Here is a 17509-nt window from a genome sequence, read left to right on the forward strand (position 1 = left end):
CGGATCAGTCAGGCAGAGAGTGAACAAATTGGATGATGCCCACCTATACTGGGAAGGGCCATCTGCTTTACTCAGTTCACCAATTCAAATGTTCATCTCTTCCAGAAACACCCCCAGAGACACTTAGAAATAATATTTAACCAGGTACTTGGGCATCCTTTCAACCAGTGAAGTTGACTCATAAAATTAACCATCACAGATATTTTCCTTGAGTTGTACAGAATCCATGTTTTGAGCCAAGAAACAACATAGTAAAAGTTGTGCTTTAAGGAATACTGGTCAATTCAGATCATAAGAATGGCTTCTTTATGAATCTGCCTCTGCTAATTAATCCGGGGCACAAAAGGAGTATGTGCTAAGTGCAGGAAGGGATTCATAGAATAGATACTGTATAGAAGGGCCCAGTGGAATTTGGTAAACTTCTGTGATTTTTTTTTTCCAGATTTGTAGGGTAAAAATATCATTGATAGAAATAGGGAGTGTTATGGCAGAAAGTGAAGAGGAACTAAAAAGCCTCTTGATGAAAGTGGAAGAGGAGAGTGAAAAAGTTGGCTTAAAACTCAACATTCAGAAAATGAAGATCATGGCATCTGGTCTCATCATTTCATGGGAAATAGATGGGGAAACAGTGTCAGACTTTATTTTTTTGGGCTCCAAAATCACTGCAGATGGTGACTGCAGCCATGAAATTAAAAGACACTTACTCCTTGGAAGAAAAGTTATGACCAACCTAGATAGCATATTCAAAAGCAGAGACATTCCTTTGCCAACAAAGGTCCGTCTAGTCAAGGCTATGGTTTTTCCATTGGTCATGTATGGCTGTGAGAGTTAGACTGTGAAGAAAGCTGAGCACCGAAGAATTGATGCTTTTGAACTGTGGTGTTGGAGAAGACTCTTGAGAGTCCCTTGGACTACAAGGAGATCCAACCAGTCCATTCTGAAGGAGATCAGCCCTGGGATTTCTTTGGAAGGAATGATGCTGAAGCTGAAACTCCAGTACTTTGGCCGCCTCATGCGAAGAGCTGACTCATTGGAAAAGACTCTGATGCGGGGAGGGAGTGAGGGCAGGAGGAGAAGGGGGCGACGGAGGATGAGATGGCTGGATGGCATCACTGAATCAATGGATGTGAGTCTGAGTGAACTCAGGGAGTTGGTGATGGACAGGGAGGCCTGGTGTGCTGCAATTCATGGGGTCGCAAAGAGTTGGACACAACTGAGCAACTGAACTGAATTGAAGTTCATCTAAGGTAGAATGAACTAGAAATGATAGCAAGACAGGCATCCCAGGGGAATGTCCAGTGGGCAAATAGGAACAATTTCTAGAGGGAAGGAAAGGCTGCAGAGAGAAATTTCAAAGTCATCAGCCCATTTAGAGGTGATTCTGAAGTTAGGAGTTTGACTTAAATTCTCAAGGGAGAACATGTGACAAGGTAAAAGACTGAGCTTTGAGTTCAAAGGCACCTATTTCAGCCTTTGGAGAAACTTCACAGGCTCTGTTTGACAAGTGCTACTCTTCTGAGATCCCAAAGCATGTGGCATATTTCTTGGGTTGACTTCAGTGCTCTGATACAGAGCCAACTTTCATAAGACAGTAATTCCTAATCTGCAAACTTATAAAATAACCTGTTATATTTTAGTTTGCAAGTCAGAATAAAAGATATCTCGGTTTAAATGTATAGTTTTATAATAAACAGAAGTATATTCTGAACAAATTTAAGGCTCACTTGACTGAGAGTTCAACCAGATGACATAATTTTTTTTGTTTTGGGAGAAAAATAACTCAAAGCCTTGTCCTGATAATAGAGCTGTCTTTCATTTTATATGAGCAAATGATTAGGGAAGGCTTCTCTGAAGAAGTGATACTTAAGCTGATATATGTAGAAATCTGAATTTTTTTGTTATTAGAATTCTTCAGTGGCTTTCCCAAAATTTGTTTTAAAGACTTATTGAAGCAAAGTAACTTTTTTTCCTCTCTTGTGAGATGCTGTGTATGCTCTGTGTGTGTGTGTGTGTGTGTGTGTGTATGTATGTATGTGTGTGTATTAGTTGCTCAGTCGTGTCTGACTCTTTGTGACCCCATGGACTGTGTAGCCTGCCAGGCTCCTCCGTCCATGGAATTCTCCAGGCAAGAATACTGGAGTGGGTTGCCATTCCCTTCTGCAGGGGGTCTTCCCAACCCAGGGATTGAATCCCGGTCTCTCTCATTGCAGGCAAATTCTTTTCCATCTGAGCCACCAGGGAAATCCCAAAGATGCTGTGAACTGTACTTAAATAAGAAAATATTCTGTTTTTTCTTATATAGTCTAAGGGGAACCAGAAAAAAAAATGATGTGTTGTATAGAAAAATAAAAAAAAATAATAAAAGGCCATGGTTTTAAAATTCATAGATCACTTTACTGAAACAGTGCTATGAATCATTCAGTGATGTTTAAATGCTTTCATATGCCAGGGACAGAGAGATGAAATGTTGATACAATCCCTGCCTTCAAAATATAGCTATAGGAAGTAGAATTTTACAGTGATTATCTGATGAAAAAAATCCATATTTTGACCAATTTTACAATTACTCAGTGTCAAATTTAGCAAATGGAAAGAATATTTCTTATATATTTCTAAATACAAATTCTTGTACATAAATTCTAATTTTTAGTGTGAGTTTAGAGTTGATGCTGTATATTTGCTTTTTAGGGTTGCTCTAAAAGTTCTGGTTCTCATACTTAGTAGCTGTGTAGTCTTGGGAAAAATTATGTAAACTAGCTAAATTCCAGTTTCTTTCATTATGAATAAAATAGTATCAAACAGTAAGCATAGCGCCTACCCCTTTCTAAGTGCTGAGTAGTGTGCTCAGTCACTCGGTTGTGTCCGACTCTTTGTGACTTCCTGGACTGTAGCCCCCCAGACCCCTCGGTCCATGGGGATTTTCCAGGCAAGAATACTAGAGTGGGTTGCCATTTCCTCCTCTAGGGGATCTTCCCAAATAGGGATCAAACTCACGTCTCTCTCATCTCCTGCATTGGCAGGCAGATTCTTTACCACTGCACTACTTGGGAACCCCTTTATTACAATTTCCTAATGGGAGACATGGTATAATTTTTTTCTCAGGTGTCCTTTGGATCTGTTTTAGATGATTTGCATATAAACTTGAAGATGAGAGGCAATATTCTTTTCAGTTGTTTTAAAGTCTAGTCCGAGATAATCACTTTATGATTGCATTTCATAATGGAATCTGCTAATTCTTTTTTATTTATTAACTGTTATTCTATGTAATTTGCCTATTTTTTGGTGCTATAGAAGAAATAATGCTTACATCCCAATGCCTACCCCTCACTGTTCTTGGAACAAATTATAAGAATATAGAGAAATAAAGATTGTCTATTTATTGTTATTCATTTAAGTTAATGTACTAACTTAAATTCCTGTGAAATACAAAGAAATTACTTTAAAGTACTAATTATTTCTCAGTAAAAGTAAGTTGAAGATATGGGATCATTAAACTTTGCAAGCTTTTGCAAGAAGCATTAACATTTTTATGCAGATAATTTGGTTCTTATTTGTGAAAGACTGTGGTCTTTCACAAGGTGCTTAATTTTATTTGGGAAAGTATCATTGGGAAATAACAAATGCTGGAACAGAAAGTAAACATTTAAACCCTATTACACCTCAATTAAGTTAGAATGAACTATTAGCAAAAACCTCGCGTTCTTAAGATTGCTTTTAAAATGGCAGCCATTTGCTAAGGTTTTAAGATTTGCTTCAAGTATATTAGAAGCGTGCTGAAAATAAAACTATTAATCATCTGACAAATTTAGCTGCATACTGTGTTGCAGGCACTGAGAGATTTAGAGGTTTAAACAAAAAACAAAGTGCCTGCCATCCAAGAATTTACATTGTTTTCTGATCTTTAAAAATCACCGTGTTGGTGGTGTTTTGGTTTGTGTGCTTCAGTTCAGTCAGTTCAGTTCAGTCGCTCAGTCGTGTCCGACTCTTTGTGACCCTGTGAACTGCAGCACACCCGGTCTCCCTGTCCATCACCAACTCCCAGAGTTTACCCAAACTCAGGTCCATTGAGTCGGTGATGCCATCCAACCGTCTCATCCTCTGTCGTCCCCTTCTCCTCCTGCCTTGTCTTAGTTGTGTCTCACTCTTGCGACCCTTTGGACTGCAGCCCTCCAGGCTCCTCTGTCCATGAGATTTTTCTAGCAGGAAAACTGGAGTGGGTTGCCATTTCCCTCTCCAAGAGATGTTCCCAACCCAGGAATCGAATCGGCATCTCCCATGTCTCCTGCATTGCAGCCAGAGTCTTTACCCACTGAGCCATTTGGGATGTTGGGAGTTGAAAAATACTAGCTGATGTTAATATTTTAGCATTATCTCATAAAGCCATGGTATTTCATTATTCTTGAAACTAAATTTTAGTGGCCTTCTAAGGTATTAACCTTATTTATGTGTGACATTTTCTGAAGTAGTTCTTGAAATTCACTTTCTAATACATGGTTAATCTGTATTCTATTTGGTGGTCATTGGTAAGTTGTTATAACTGGGAGTAAAGTCCAGTATTTGAGAGGTGGAGCTTCTTGTTCTTGCCTTGTTTTAATCCCAGAAATACTAGAAACTGTGTGACCTTGAACTAGTTCCTTAACCTCCCTAAGCCAGTTTTTCTCATTTGTAAGAGGTGGGGAGTGGGGCATAGTGCATTCATAGTACCAACTACATAACATTGATTGAAAATTAAATGATTTATGAATTGATAAAGCCTCCAATAAATCTGTCTAGGTTGGTCATAACTTTCTTTCCAAAGAGTAAGTGTCTTTTAATTTCATGGCTTCAGTCACCATCTGCAGTGATTTTGGAACCCCCCAAAATAAAGTCGATCACCTAGACGGCATATTAAAAAGCAGAGACATTACTTTGTCAATAGAGGTCCGTCTAGTCAAGGCTATGGTTTTTCCAGTAGTCATGTATGGATGTGAGAGTTGGACTATAAAGAAAGCTGAGCACCAAAGAATTGATACTTTTGAATTATGGTGTTGGAAAAGACTCTTGAGAGTCCCTTGGACTGCAAGGATATCCAACCAGTCCATCCTAAAGGAGATAAGGCTTGGGTGTTCATTGGAAGGACTGATGTTGAAGCTGAAACACCAATACTTTGGCCACCTGATGCGAAGAGCTGACTGATTGGAAAAGACCCTGATGCTGGGAAGGATTGAGGGCAGGGAGAGAAGGGGACGACAGGATGAGATGGCTGGATGGCATCACCGACTCAGTGGACATGGGTTTGGGTAAACCCTGAGAATTGGTAATAGACAGGGAGGCCTGGTGTGCTGCTGTTCATGGGGTCACGAAGAGTCGGACATGACTGAGCAACTGAACTGAACCAATAAATCTGAGCTGCTCTGTGCCAGTGATATTCATTATATAAATTGTTTTTAGTGTTTTTTTCAGAGAAGTACTAATGAACGTCAAAAAGAAAAATTCATTCATAATCCCACTCTTTGTTTAGATTTGTTAAAGTAGGAAGTAGCAGTCCACATTTTCCACCTTTTCATCTCACTGCAGCCAACTCCCACCAGTGGAATTACTATTAATAATCGAATATATTCTTCCCAGATTTCCCCAGTGCTTATATATTGACATAAAAGCTGGGCAACTTTGAACAAAATGGGGCTAGAAAATGGGTAGCTTTCCTCAGCAATCAGTGCAAAGAAATAGAGGGAAACAATAGAATGGGAAAGTCTAGAGATCTCTTCAAGAAAATTAGAGATACCAAGGGAACATTTCATGCATAGATGGGCACAATAAAGGACAGAAACAGTATGGACCTCACAGAAGCAGAGGATATTAAGAGGTGGCAAGATTACACAGAAGAACTACACAAAAAAGATCTTCACGACCTAGGTAATCACGATGGTGTGATCACCAACCTAGAGCCAGACATCCTGGAATGCCAAGTCAAGTGGGCCTTAGGAAGCATCACTACAAACAAAGCTAGTGAGGTGATGGAATTCCAGTTGAGCTATTTCAAATCCTAAAAGATGACGCTGTGAAAGTGCTGCACTCAGTATGCCAGCAAATTTGGAAAACTCAGAAGTGGCCACAGGACTGGAAAAGGTCAGCTTTCATTCCAATCCCAAAGAAAGGCAATGCCAAAGAATGCTCAAACTACCATCTCACACACTAGTAAAGTAATGCTCAAAATTCTCCAAGCCAGGCTTCAATAGTACGTGAACCATGAACTTCCAGATGTTCAAGCTGGATTTAGAAAAGGCAGAGGAACCAGAGATCAAATTGCCAACATCCATTGGATCATTGAAAAAGCAAGAGAGATCCAGAAAAACATCTTGTTTCTGCTTTATTGACTGTGCCAAAACCTTAGACTGTGTGGATCACAATAAACTGTGGAAAATTCTAGAAGAGATGGGAATACTAGACCACCTGACTTGCCTCCTGTGAAACCTGTATGCAAGTCAAAAAGCAACAGTTAGAACTGGAAATGGAACAACAGACTGGTTCCAAACTGGGAAAGGAGTATGTCAAGGCTGTATATTGTTACCCTGCTTATTTAAGTCTTATGCAGAGTACATCATGAGAAATGCAGGGCTAGATGAAGCACAAACAAATCAATATTGCCAGGAGAAATATCAGTAACCTCAGATATGCAGATGGCACCACCCTTATGGCAGAAAAGCAAAGAAGAACTAAGAACCTCTTGATGAAAGTAAAATAGGAGAGTGAAAAAATTGGTTTAAAACTCAACATTCAGAAAACTAAGATCATGTCATCTGGTCCCATCATTTCATGACAAATAGATAGGGAAACAGTGGAAATCATGACAGACTTTATTGGGCTCCAAAATCACTGCAGATGGTGACTGCAGCCATGAAATTAAAAGACAGTCTTGGAAGAAAAGCTATGACCAACCTAGACAGCATATTAAAAAGCAGAGACTACTTTGCCAAAGGTCCGTCTTATCAAAGCTATGGTTTTCCCAGTAGACATGTATGGATGTGAAAGTTGGACTATAAAGAAAGCTGAGAGCCAAAGAATTGATGCTTTTGAGCTGAGGTGTTGGAGAAGACTCTTGAGAGTCCCTTGGACAGCAAGGAGATCGAACCAGCCCATCCTAAAGGAAGTCAGTCCTGAATATTCATTGGAAGACCTGATGCTAAAGCTGAAACTCCAATACTTGGCCACCTGATGCAAAGAACTGACTCATTGGAAAAGACCCTGATGCTGGGAAAGATTGAAGGCAGGAGGAGAACGGACGACAGAGGATGAGATGGGTGGAAGGTATCACTGACTCAATGGACATGAGTTTGAGTAAACTTCCAGGAGTTGGTGATGGATAGGGAGTCCTGGCATGTTGCAGTCCATGGGGTCGAAAAGAGTTGGACATGACTGAGCGAATGAACTGAGCTGATTGAGTTTACATGAAGGATGGATTATAAGTGCTATATCCTAAATGGTGAGAGTAATACTGAAGCAACAAATAACAAGTAGATGCAGGAAATTCTGGCTGTATATTTAGGCTGTGAGGGAAGAAGAAAGTTTCTGCTAGTTTTAGTTCTATGTCCAAGAAGGAAATACAACCTCATTTAGAGTCTACCACATTGATAGATTCTCAAAGCTAGTTAAGATTGGCAATGAACATTGTCGCTTAGCTTGCAGTTTTAAAACATCGTACACACCCATACCCTGTGGCATTATGCCTCTACTGTCACTCTTGACAGTTACACTGCCCCACTTTCTTCACATGACTCTAGATCATCCTGCAAGATGCACCTCCTCCAGAGGTCAGTGTCCCAGCTATTTGCTTCCAAAAGAGCCTGAGCATACCTATCTTATAAAATTGCTGTTTGTGGTTCTTTTTCACATTTTGACTATAGCTTTCTAGGGGAATGACTAGTAAGTAATTTACTTACTTAAATTAAAAAGTAATTTAATCACTTTTGTATTCTTAGCATCTAACATGGTAACTGGCATAAATTAAGATCAGTATGGCTCAGTGGTCAAGAATCTGCCTGCCAATGCAGGATACACAGGTTCAGTCCCTGGGTTGGGAAGATCCCCTGGAGGAGGAAATGGTAACGTACACCAGTATTCTTGCCTGGAAAATCCCATGGACAGAAGAGCCTGATGGGCTCCAGTCCATGAGGCCTCAGATAATCGGGTACCACTGAGTGATTAAGCACACACACAGCCAGCTATTAGGGACATTAGCCACTTTTTAAAATCTAGTATGAACTCCAAATCAGGAATAGTGAAGTTAATTCAGTTGTAAAATTAACCTCATTTGGATTTTGTTCCAATGTAGAGTGGAGAGTAAATAAACTTGTCCCTTAGAAGAATTCTATTTACTAGGTTTGAAAGAAAAATAAAATCCTTAACCTTAGCATTCAAGTCTGTCTTCTCTCCCTACTTTCACAAATTCTCACCAACTTTCCTTATACCTTTCTTCATAGAAAAAGTAGAAGTCATTAAGCATGAACCAGGTATCTCAGTTCCTTCTTATGTCATCTTCACCTGCTTTCTTCTGACTTTACATGAAGCAGTAACCCCCTTCCTTGTAATAGTAGTCCCTTCATCTGTGTTCTTAATTCCGTTCCTTGTTACTTCTCGATAGCTTCAACCAACACTGTCCATTCTCTCTCCTATCCCCTACCTTGCCTTCTCCATGGGCTTCTTCCTTGCATGCTGTGTGTGTGTGTCCAGTTCTTTTTTTTCTTGCCCGGTTCTTTCATCCTTACTGCCCTTTGCCTTCCCTTCCCTTGCAGTGGCTACTTTCACCCTTTATTCCTTTCAGACCTAAACTTGATGAAGTAGACTCCTCCTTCAACTTCTAATCATGCCTTAACCCACTGGAGGTCTCACTTTCTTCTTTACTCTCCATGTCAACAATTTCATATTCCCTACTTAATAGCAGACATCCTAATAACCATATACCACAGACACAATCCCTTTGTGGCTTTTGTTACTCTGATGACTCCCTTTTTAAAAAATTTTTATTTTTAATTGAAGGATAATTGCTTTACAGAGTTTTGTTGGTTTCTTCCAGACATCAACATGAATCAGCTATAGGTATACATATGTCCCCTCCCTCTTGAACCTTCCCCCCGACATCTTCCTCCCCATCCCACCTCTCTAGGTTGTTACGGAGTACCTGTTTGAGTTCCCTGAGTCATACAGCAAGTTCCCGTTGGCTATCTATTTCACATATGGTAATGTAAGTTTCCATGTTCCTCTCTCCATACCTCCCACCCTCTCCTTCCTCCCTCCCCCACCCACCATGTCCATAAGTCTGTTCTTTATATCTGTGTCTACACTGCTGTTCTGCAAATAATTTCATCAGTATCAGCTTTCTAGATTCTATATATATACATTAGTATACAACATTTATCTTTATTTTTCTGACTTCACTCTGTATAACAGGCTCTAGGTTCCTTCCATCTCATTAGAACTGACTCAAATTGTTCCTTTTTATGGCTGAGTAACATTCCATTGTTATATCCATTCATCTGTTGATGGACATCTAGCTTGCTACCATGTTCTAGCAGTTGTAAACAGTGTAAATATTTTGAAATTTCCTGCTTTCTTGATTTCTCCAACATTTCCTCTCGAATCTTACTTCACTTCCCTATCACCTTGAAGTTTCTTTCCCTAAGGAATCCCATATCCTTCAGTCCAGTTCAGTTCAGTCTCTCAGTTGTGTCTGACTCTTTGCGACCCCATGAATCGCATCACGCCAGGCCTCCCTGTCCATCACCAACTCCCAGAGTTCACTCAAACTCACGTCCATCGAGTCGGTGATGCCATCCAGCCATCTCACCCTCTGTCGTCCCCTTCTCCTCCTGCCCCCAGTTCCTCCCAGCACCAGAGTCTTTTCCAATGAGTCAGCTCTTCACATGAGGTGGCCAAAGTACTGGAGTTTCAGCTTTAGCATCATTCCTTCCAAAGAACACCCAGGTCTGATCTCCTTCAGAATGGACTGGTTGGATCTCCTTGCCTGGTGTCAATTGCTGTCTCTGTGGCTAGGAGTTGTAGGTACTATATTTCTACTTGTGAACTTCTGATCAAAACCCTCAAAATGCTGGACCTCTTCAATTTTATATCCTATGTAAAACTTTTCAAACTAGATTTATTATCTTCCCCATGATGCATCCAGTTACTTCTAAAACCTGGGACATGGTAAAAAAGACCATTCACCATGAAGGTTTGAAACCACAGCATCATCCTTGATAACTTTTTTGTGTATAATAAGTCAGAATACTTGTCTCTGTTACCCAGATATTGTCTTGATTTAATCTCATTTTATCCATCCTTTTTGCTACTGTCTTGATTGTAATCATCTTTATCCCTCCCCTGAATTATTTCAGTATCTTTCCATTGGTTTCTTGCCATTCCTATTTCTAACCAGCCTGCCACCCAACAGTCCATCCATTACTCTGCAGCAGGATTGAGCAAGTAGAAATAGGATCATACTCTTCTATGAACCTTTAGTGATTTTCCTTTTTTTTTTTTTTTTTTTTTAATGAAATGAAAATCCTTACTTCTAGGAATGGCAGTAGGACTGAACCTTCAAAATGTGATTCCTGCCTACCTTTTGGGTCTTCTGTTTCTTCCTTCCATGGAAGAGTAAACTGATATATTCAAACACTAAAGAAAAATTGTTAAAGCAAAGCATTGATTTATCTTTCGTGGTAAACTAACAAACTCTTTAGGTAATTAAGGAATTCTTTTAGTTGGATTCAACTTTGTACATAAGGTATTTTGGGAGACTATATCCTGAAAATATTCTTCTTAGGTAGCCCTTTGGATGAATTATTTCTTGAAATAACAATATAATTCTGTGTAGCAGAAGTATGTAAGTGTTGGCTTCATGTAGCATTTCTATTTAATATGATGCATTCATTTTTAATATATAGGTCATATAGCTTTTAGAATATAGCTATCTCCTAAGCTTCTTGACAACAAATTTGAGTATTTAGCTCCATAATAGAAAATAAATCTTTACTTTAAAATAAGTGCCTTTTTATGACAAATACTAGTTCTTTACAGATACATGGGAGACAATAAGGAAATGAGACAGATCTTTTTAAGACCTGTTGGAATCACTGGATGGGAAATGCTGCTTAACTAGTTACATGGTTTTCTATGATACAAATTTACTATTCTACTCTTAAGGAAAACGCTTTGTGGAATCCAATTCATGCCATTTTTTATGAAAAGCCATAAAAACTTTGGTAAAACTTTAGCACAAAGCAGGAGATTTAAGGTAAATCAACCTCAATTAATGTGCCTTTCTTTTAAAAAGAATTGAATATATAGAATGAAAACCTGCACTTTCAAAAAGGGTTAAAAATTCTCATTTTCCTTTCTAGGGATCAGCTATAGCCAACTCAGAACTGTTTTAACCAGTATTTCTATTAAATGATAATTAAGGGTGTTAATGGGGTTTCCGAGGTGGCTCAAGCAGTAAAGAATCCGCCTGCCAGTGCAGGAGATGCAGGAAACAGAGGTTCAATCCCTGCATCGGGAAGATCCCCTGGAAAAGGAAATGGCAACACACTCCAGTATGCTTGCCTGGGAAATGCTATGGACAGAGGAGTCTGGCAGGCTAAAGTCCATGGGGTCGCAAAGAGTTGGACTCAACTTAGTGACTGAATACATACACTGTGGGTGTTAATATGCTGGTATAATGATTTTTTAAATGTCTGGGTATTTATTTTCTTTTGAGTTTATTTTACTCATCCTATCTACCAGATGAGAAGCTCTCCAAGAGCAGATAATGTGTCTTGTGCACTTTTGGATCCTTGATACCTGACATGGAGAGCATGCAGGAATTGCTTCATTTATGAATAAACCCATCCAGTGTTAATTTTAATTTTATTCCAGAATTACTCAATTAACATAATGGTTCAAAATCTCACAGGAAAAAAAGAATTGAAAAACTTAGTAACTAAATTTTCAGATAAAGCAAGCTGTGGAATTTAAGTTTTACAAATTCTCTGGCTTCCCCTTTTAGCATTTAACAGATCACCCTAAATTTTTAAATCACTTTAAGTTATAAACTAAAATTAAAAAAAAAAAAACTATTATGTGAGTTTTGGGCTTGAGATTCTTTTTAAACTTTTTTTTTTTTTTTTTCAATTTTAGGAAAGAGAAAAAATATGTGGACAGATGCTGGAAAGATGTTACTGTTGGGGACTTTATTCACCTTTCCTGTAATGAGGTCATTCCTGCAGATATGGTTTTACTCTTTTCCACTGATCCAGATGGAATCTGTCACATTGAGACTTCTGGTCTTGATGGAGAGAGCAATTTAAAACAGAAGCAGGTGGTTCGGAGATATGCAGAGCAGGTAAAAAATGTGTTCTCCATTGGTGATATTAACATTTTCTTTTCAGAAGATGACTGAGCTCATTTTCACATGTACAGATAAAGAGATGTTTCAAATATATTTTTACCTTTACAAAATAGAAGTCTCGAGGGCTTAATGTAATTCCAGATATCAGTAGAAGTGTGCCATGTTTCATAGATAATAGGATATAATGACTTCGAAGTTCAGACATTTCATTCTGACAATCACATTTCTGGGAATTGAATTTACGAAACCTAACAGTTTTGGAAAATTCTTTTGTAATAGAAATGATCAACTTCTGTTTTTCTTAAGCTTCTATTTGTATGTTGTTTTATTGAAGCTGGAGATATCATTTGGTTATTGTTCCTAAAATCTGGTAATTACTTACGTATCAAGGCCTTTTAAGACTTTCATAACTTCTCATGCCACAGAGCTCTGACTCTTCATGTACTGTGGAGAGGGAAATAAGAACTTTGAATTTATATTAACACAAGTTTGAGTAACATTCAAACAGTTCTGTCATTTAATTACTGTGTGGTTTTGGGGAGGTCACTTAAACACTTTATGCCTCAGTTTATTAAAGTGGAAATGATGACACCTCCCTCATAGCCTGTTGTGTGACAAAATGAAGAAATATATATAAAAACATCATGCAAAGTGCCTATCAGTTTTTCTTTCCTTTCTCTGGAAGCACTTAAAATGAGGTATTTTATTTTATTTTTATTTTATTTTATTTTTAAACTTTACAATATTAGTTTTGCCAAATATCGAAATGAATCCGCCACAGGTATACAAAATGAGGTATTTTAAAATATAACTTTTTTTTTACTTGAACTACTATTAAGTCACGTTTCTTACAAACCAAAAATATTGTAACCTCATTATATCCTTTGGTAAATTTGATCTTGTCACATTAAGTCCATCTTTCTACCTATAGATTAATTTAGATCCTCTGATTGTTATGCCTCTCAACTTCCTGTCATTGTCACATTTGTAAGCATTTTCACACTTAAAACATTGGTAAAAATCCTCTACCACTTGGAAATTACATACCACTAAATACCTACTTTGAGGGGTGATACCAGTTGATTAATCAGCATACTTTACATTCAGTTAAGGGTAAGCTCTCCAGACTCTTATGGCCTCAATTATAATCCTGACTCTAAAAACCTTCTTGTTTTGAAACCTTTAGCAAATTATTGGTCCTCTTTGTGTGTATCTTTCCTCATCTGTTAATTAGGCCTAATTATAGTATCTAGTGAAGAAGAAAATAGTTAAGATGTTTAAAGGGCATAATATAGATTCTAACTCATTAGAAGAACTCAGTAAATATCAATTATTAGCAAGCCAAATCACACGATCATATGACTCATTTTTCAAATGTTTGCTGATACACATATCAATACTTTGAGATGTATCAGTAGCATTTATCTTATCCAAAAAACCATATAAAAAAAGGAAAGGATATAAGATTGATGTGGCTTGTTCTTAGTGAATCCATGCATTATACAAGCCATGCCTATTTTCTGTAAGACACTGTTTATTCACTTGTTGGTTTCATAAAGCATTTTAAAATTATTTTTTGACCTATTACAGAATTTTGTGAGATCTATCTAGATTTAATTTTTTAAATAAAATTTGCTGAGATTAAATGCATGCATGCTCAGAGTACTTATATACAGTATGCATGCATGCTAAGTCACTTCAGTTGTGTCTGACTCTTTGTGACCCTATGGACTGTAGCCTGCCAGATTCTTCTGTCCATGGGGTTCTCCATGCAAGAATACTGGAGTGGGTTGCCATGCCCTCCTCCAGGGGATCTTCCCGAACACAGAGATTGAACCTGTACCTCTTATGTTTCCTACATTAGCAGGTGGGTTCTTTACCACTAGTGCCACCTGGGAAGCCTATATTACATGCATATGTGTGTGTGTGTGTGTGTGTGTATAGATATACACTTAATCTCAGAAACTACCTATATGTGTAAAGAACAATAAGAAAAGTATTTTCAGCTTTTCAGTGTCTTTCGGATAAAAGAGTGTGTTTTGTAGAAGAAGCTCCCTCCTGCAGGGAGTCCTGCATGAATTTCGGTGTACAGTTCAGCCATTCTTATCACCTGAAGATATTTATTAATGCTCTAGGACCATTCTCATCTTATCTATTCATTCATAATTATGTGTGTACTTTCCTTCATTTGGGCAATTTTTGACATATATTTTGTGACATGAATACCTTTTATCTTAGTGAAAGGATAAACACTTAAATCTCAAGATTTAACCTTTAATTTTTGTGTGGTAATTTTTGAAATATATATATTTTTAGGACTCTGAAGTTGATCCTGAGAAATTCTCCAGTAGGATAGAATGTGAAAGTCCAAACAATGACCTCAACAGATTCCGAGGCTTCCTGTGAGTGATACAAGACTTTTCCTTTGTGGGTGTGAGTGGAATTGTATGTTGCAGTTATATTTAACTGAAAAAAAAAAACAAAACTTTTGTGTACTTATACCCAAGTTAAATCACTAAGGGCTGTAAGTTAAGCTACCTATAAATTTGGCTTATTTTAATTATTTGATAAATATTTACCTATGTATATTTTTAAAACAACAACAAAATCTTGTTCTTAAAATAACCCTAGAATCTCTTTCAGTGATACATGAATGATTTACATGAGCTCCATGTTAAGCCCAAGACATCTTAGTTATTTGGAAGAAAGTGTTTGGACAGACATAGCAGCTTAAGTGACATAACAGGATGGTGTCCTTCTGTCCTATTAGAGTAGGTGGGCAACTCAGTTGGTAAAAGTTAGCCAATGACTTTGAAACACATTTAAGAAAAACTATGGGAATCCACAACAGCATCCATCTGGAGGCTTCCTATGGCATCTGTATCCCTTTCCAATGGAAGCTAGAATTTAGGGTCTTAACCTGATTTCTGGCTTGCTTCTGCCATTTAAGTGCTTTATTTTTTGATCCAAGTTACCGACTGCGGACCCCGGCTGATCCAGGGTGTTCGAAGCAGGGACGGCGTCGGCAAGCATCAGGATACAATAGCTTCAATTAGGTATTAATTAGAGATGTAAAGAGTAATAGAATGAGGATAGCTCAGTAGGAAAATTCAGTGGAGAAAAGAGGCTGAGTAGCTTGGTTTACGCGGGAGACCAATAAAACTTCAAGACAAGAAGTTTGCACCACTTACGAAGGCCGCAGGCGTCCTTCCGTTCTCCCGAAGGAGAGGAGACACTGAGGCCTCCCCGGTCGGATCTTAGAAGCCCAGGCATAATTAGTAAGCATGGCAGGTTCCTCACTCCAGATGGAGACTCAGCCAGAGTGAGAGAGCGAGCGACATGGGGAGACCAGTATTTCGAGAAACTGATCCCAATTCTTTATTTTCCATGGTCTACTTTTATACACTGAGATGTTATGCAAAAGTCACAGGGGGTCAGCAGTCCTGACTTTTATCAAAGTCAGGTGCTTCATACAAATGTATACAGAGGTCTTAGGGGTGTTACATCATCTTCTGGCCAGGGGGCCTGCTGACAATTTATGACCCTCTCCTTGTGACAACAGTCAGTCAACCAGGACACTTATTTCTCCAGGGGTGATTATTCTTAAAACAGATGCCACTCAAATAAAGTTACATTCCTATAGGGTAAGGGTATAGTGGGTTTTAGTTAAGGAAAGAATTTACTTAGCCTAAGGTCTAATGTGATTAATATCTAAGGTTAATACTTATTTCTTCTATATATTCATTAATGTGTATAAGGGCAGGAGATGTGGAGACTTAGCAACAAACATTGGCTAAACAAATGAAAAACCCTTCACCAATACAATTTCTAATCAGCCCATTATACTTATACTAATAGTTTTCTAACTTTTCTAAGGAACCTGTTTTTAGAAGGCTTAAAGCATCTCGTGCCTCTCACGGTTGGGAGGCTGTGAGCAATCACATGTGGCCGGACAAGCCTGTCAGGCAGGCTAGAGAACCTTCAGAGTAGTTTGTAGGTTGAAACACTCCTATCACGCCCAGGAATTATTATTAACTGGAGCTCTAGGTTAACTCCTTCTCCGAAAGAGGTGGTGGGGGACAGCCCCCTGTAAAGTCAGAGGTGTAGGTGAGAGCACAAAGTAGTAAAGTAGGCAGGCTCTGGTTATGGGGGTAGATGCTCGAGGATTTCCAGGGGGACTCCTGAGGCTTGATCCCACCTTTGCGTATGTCGAGCCTCCTTCCTCATGACCTTTGCCACGGGCGAAGTACCTCACTCTGGCCCCCAACCACCGACTCTTTTTATCCTTCCTAATGTTTAAGAGAAGTCAGTTAGACCTACTTCATAGTGATGATCTTATAAGAAGATGGCAGAGAAAAAAAAAAGTTCCTAAATCATCTTTTGACACCAGAATCATCCTGATACCAAAAGAATACAGAAACATTTAAAGGAAGGTGTATAGCCCTCGTGATCATAGATGCAAAAAATTTACACAGATTAATAGCAAAGCAAACCCAACAATATATGAAGAGGAAAGTAATAATGACTCAGTAGGACTTACACCAAAAATGCAGTGTTGGTTAACATTAGAGGATCAAACAATGTAATTTATAATATTAGCAAACCGTAATTAACAAATGGAAAAGAAAAACCAGGTGAGAATCTCCTGGACATAGAAAAACTTTGACAAAATCTAACTTCCATTTTTGCAAACTGAAAATATAAGGAAATTTTCTCTTCTTATTGACGGGCATCTATAAACACCACACAGCTAGCATCATGCTTAGTGTGTTGTGTGCTGAGTTGCTCAGTCGTGCCCGACTGTTTCTGAAGCCATGGACTGTAACCTGCCAGGCTCCTCTATCCATGGGAATTCTCCAGGCAAGAATACTGGAGTGGTGAATAGTGAAGGACTAAACATCCTTCCCCTAAGATCAAGAACAAGACATGAATATTATCTCTTACCACTTTTATTCAAGGAGCTCCTAGCTAATGTAAAGAAAATGAAATAAAAGCAGTAAGTGATAAAGCAGTAAAACTGTCTTCTATTCATTGATGAGATGATAGTCTTTGTAGAAAACGTGATGAAATCTATTAAAAAGCAACTGGAATTAATAGTTTAGCAGTATTGTAGGAAATAAGATCAATATAAAAATATTAATGTATTTA

At 38.4% G+C, this 17509-nt stretch overlaps 1 protein-coding gene across 7 annotated transcripts in view; it reads left to right on the top strand.

Moving 5' to 3' along the window:
• The window catches only part of ATP10D (ATPase phospholipid transporting 10D (putative)), a 137355-nt gene that overhangs the window by 42054 nt on the left and 77792 nt on the right, over positions 1-17509 (top strand). For all 7 annotated transcript variants that reach the window (XM_070372352.1, XM_070372354.1, XM_070372351.1 and 4 more), the window contains 2 exons: positions 12151-12355; positions 14678-14763. In XM_070372352.1, coding sequence (XP_070228453.1) covers positions 12151-12355; positions 14678-14763 — 291 coding nt within the window. The remainder of the gene's footprint in view (positions 1-12150; positions 12356-14677; positions 14764-17509) is intronic.

Source organism: Bos mutus, chromosome 6 (genome assembly GCF_027580195.1).
Source record: "Bos mutus isolate GX-2022 chromosome 6, NWIPB_WYAK_1.1, whole genome shotgun sequence".
Classification (NCBI taxonomy): domain Eukaryota; kingdom Metazoa; phylum Chordata; class Mammalia; order Artiodactyla; family Bovidae; genus Bos; species Bos mutus.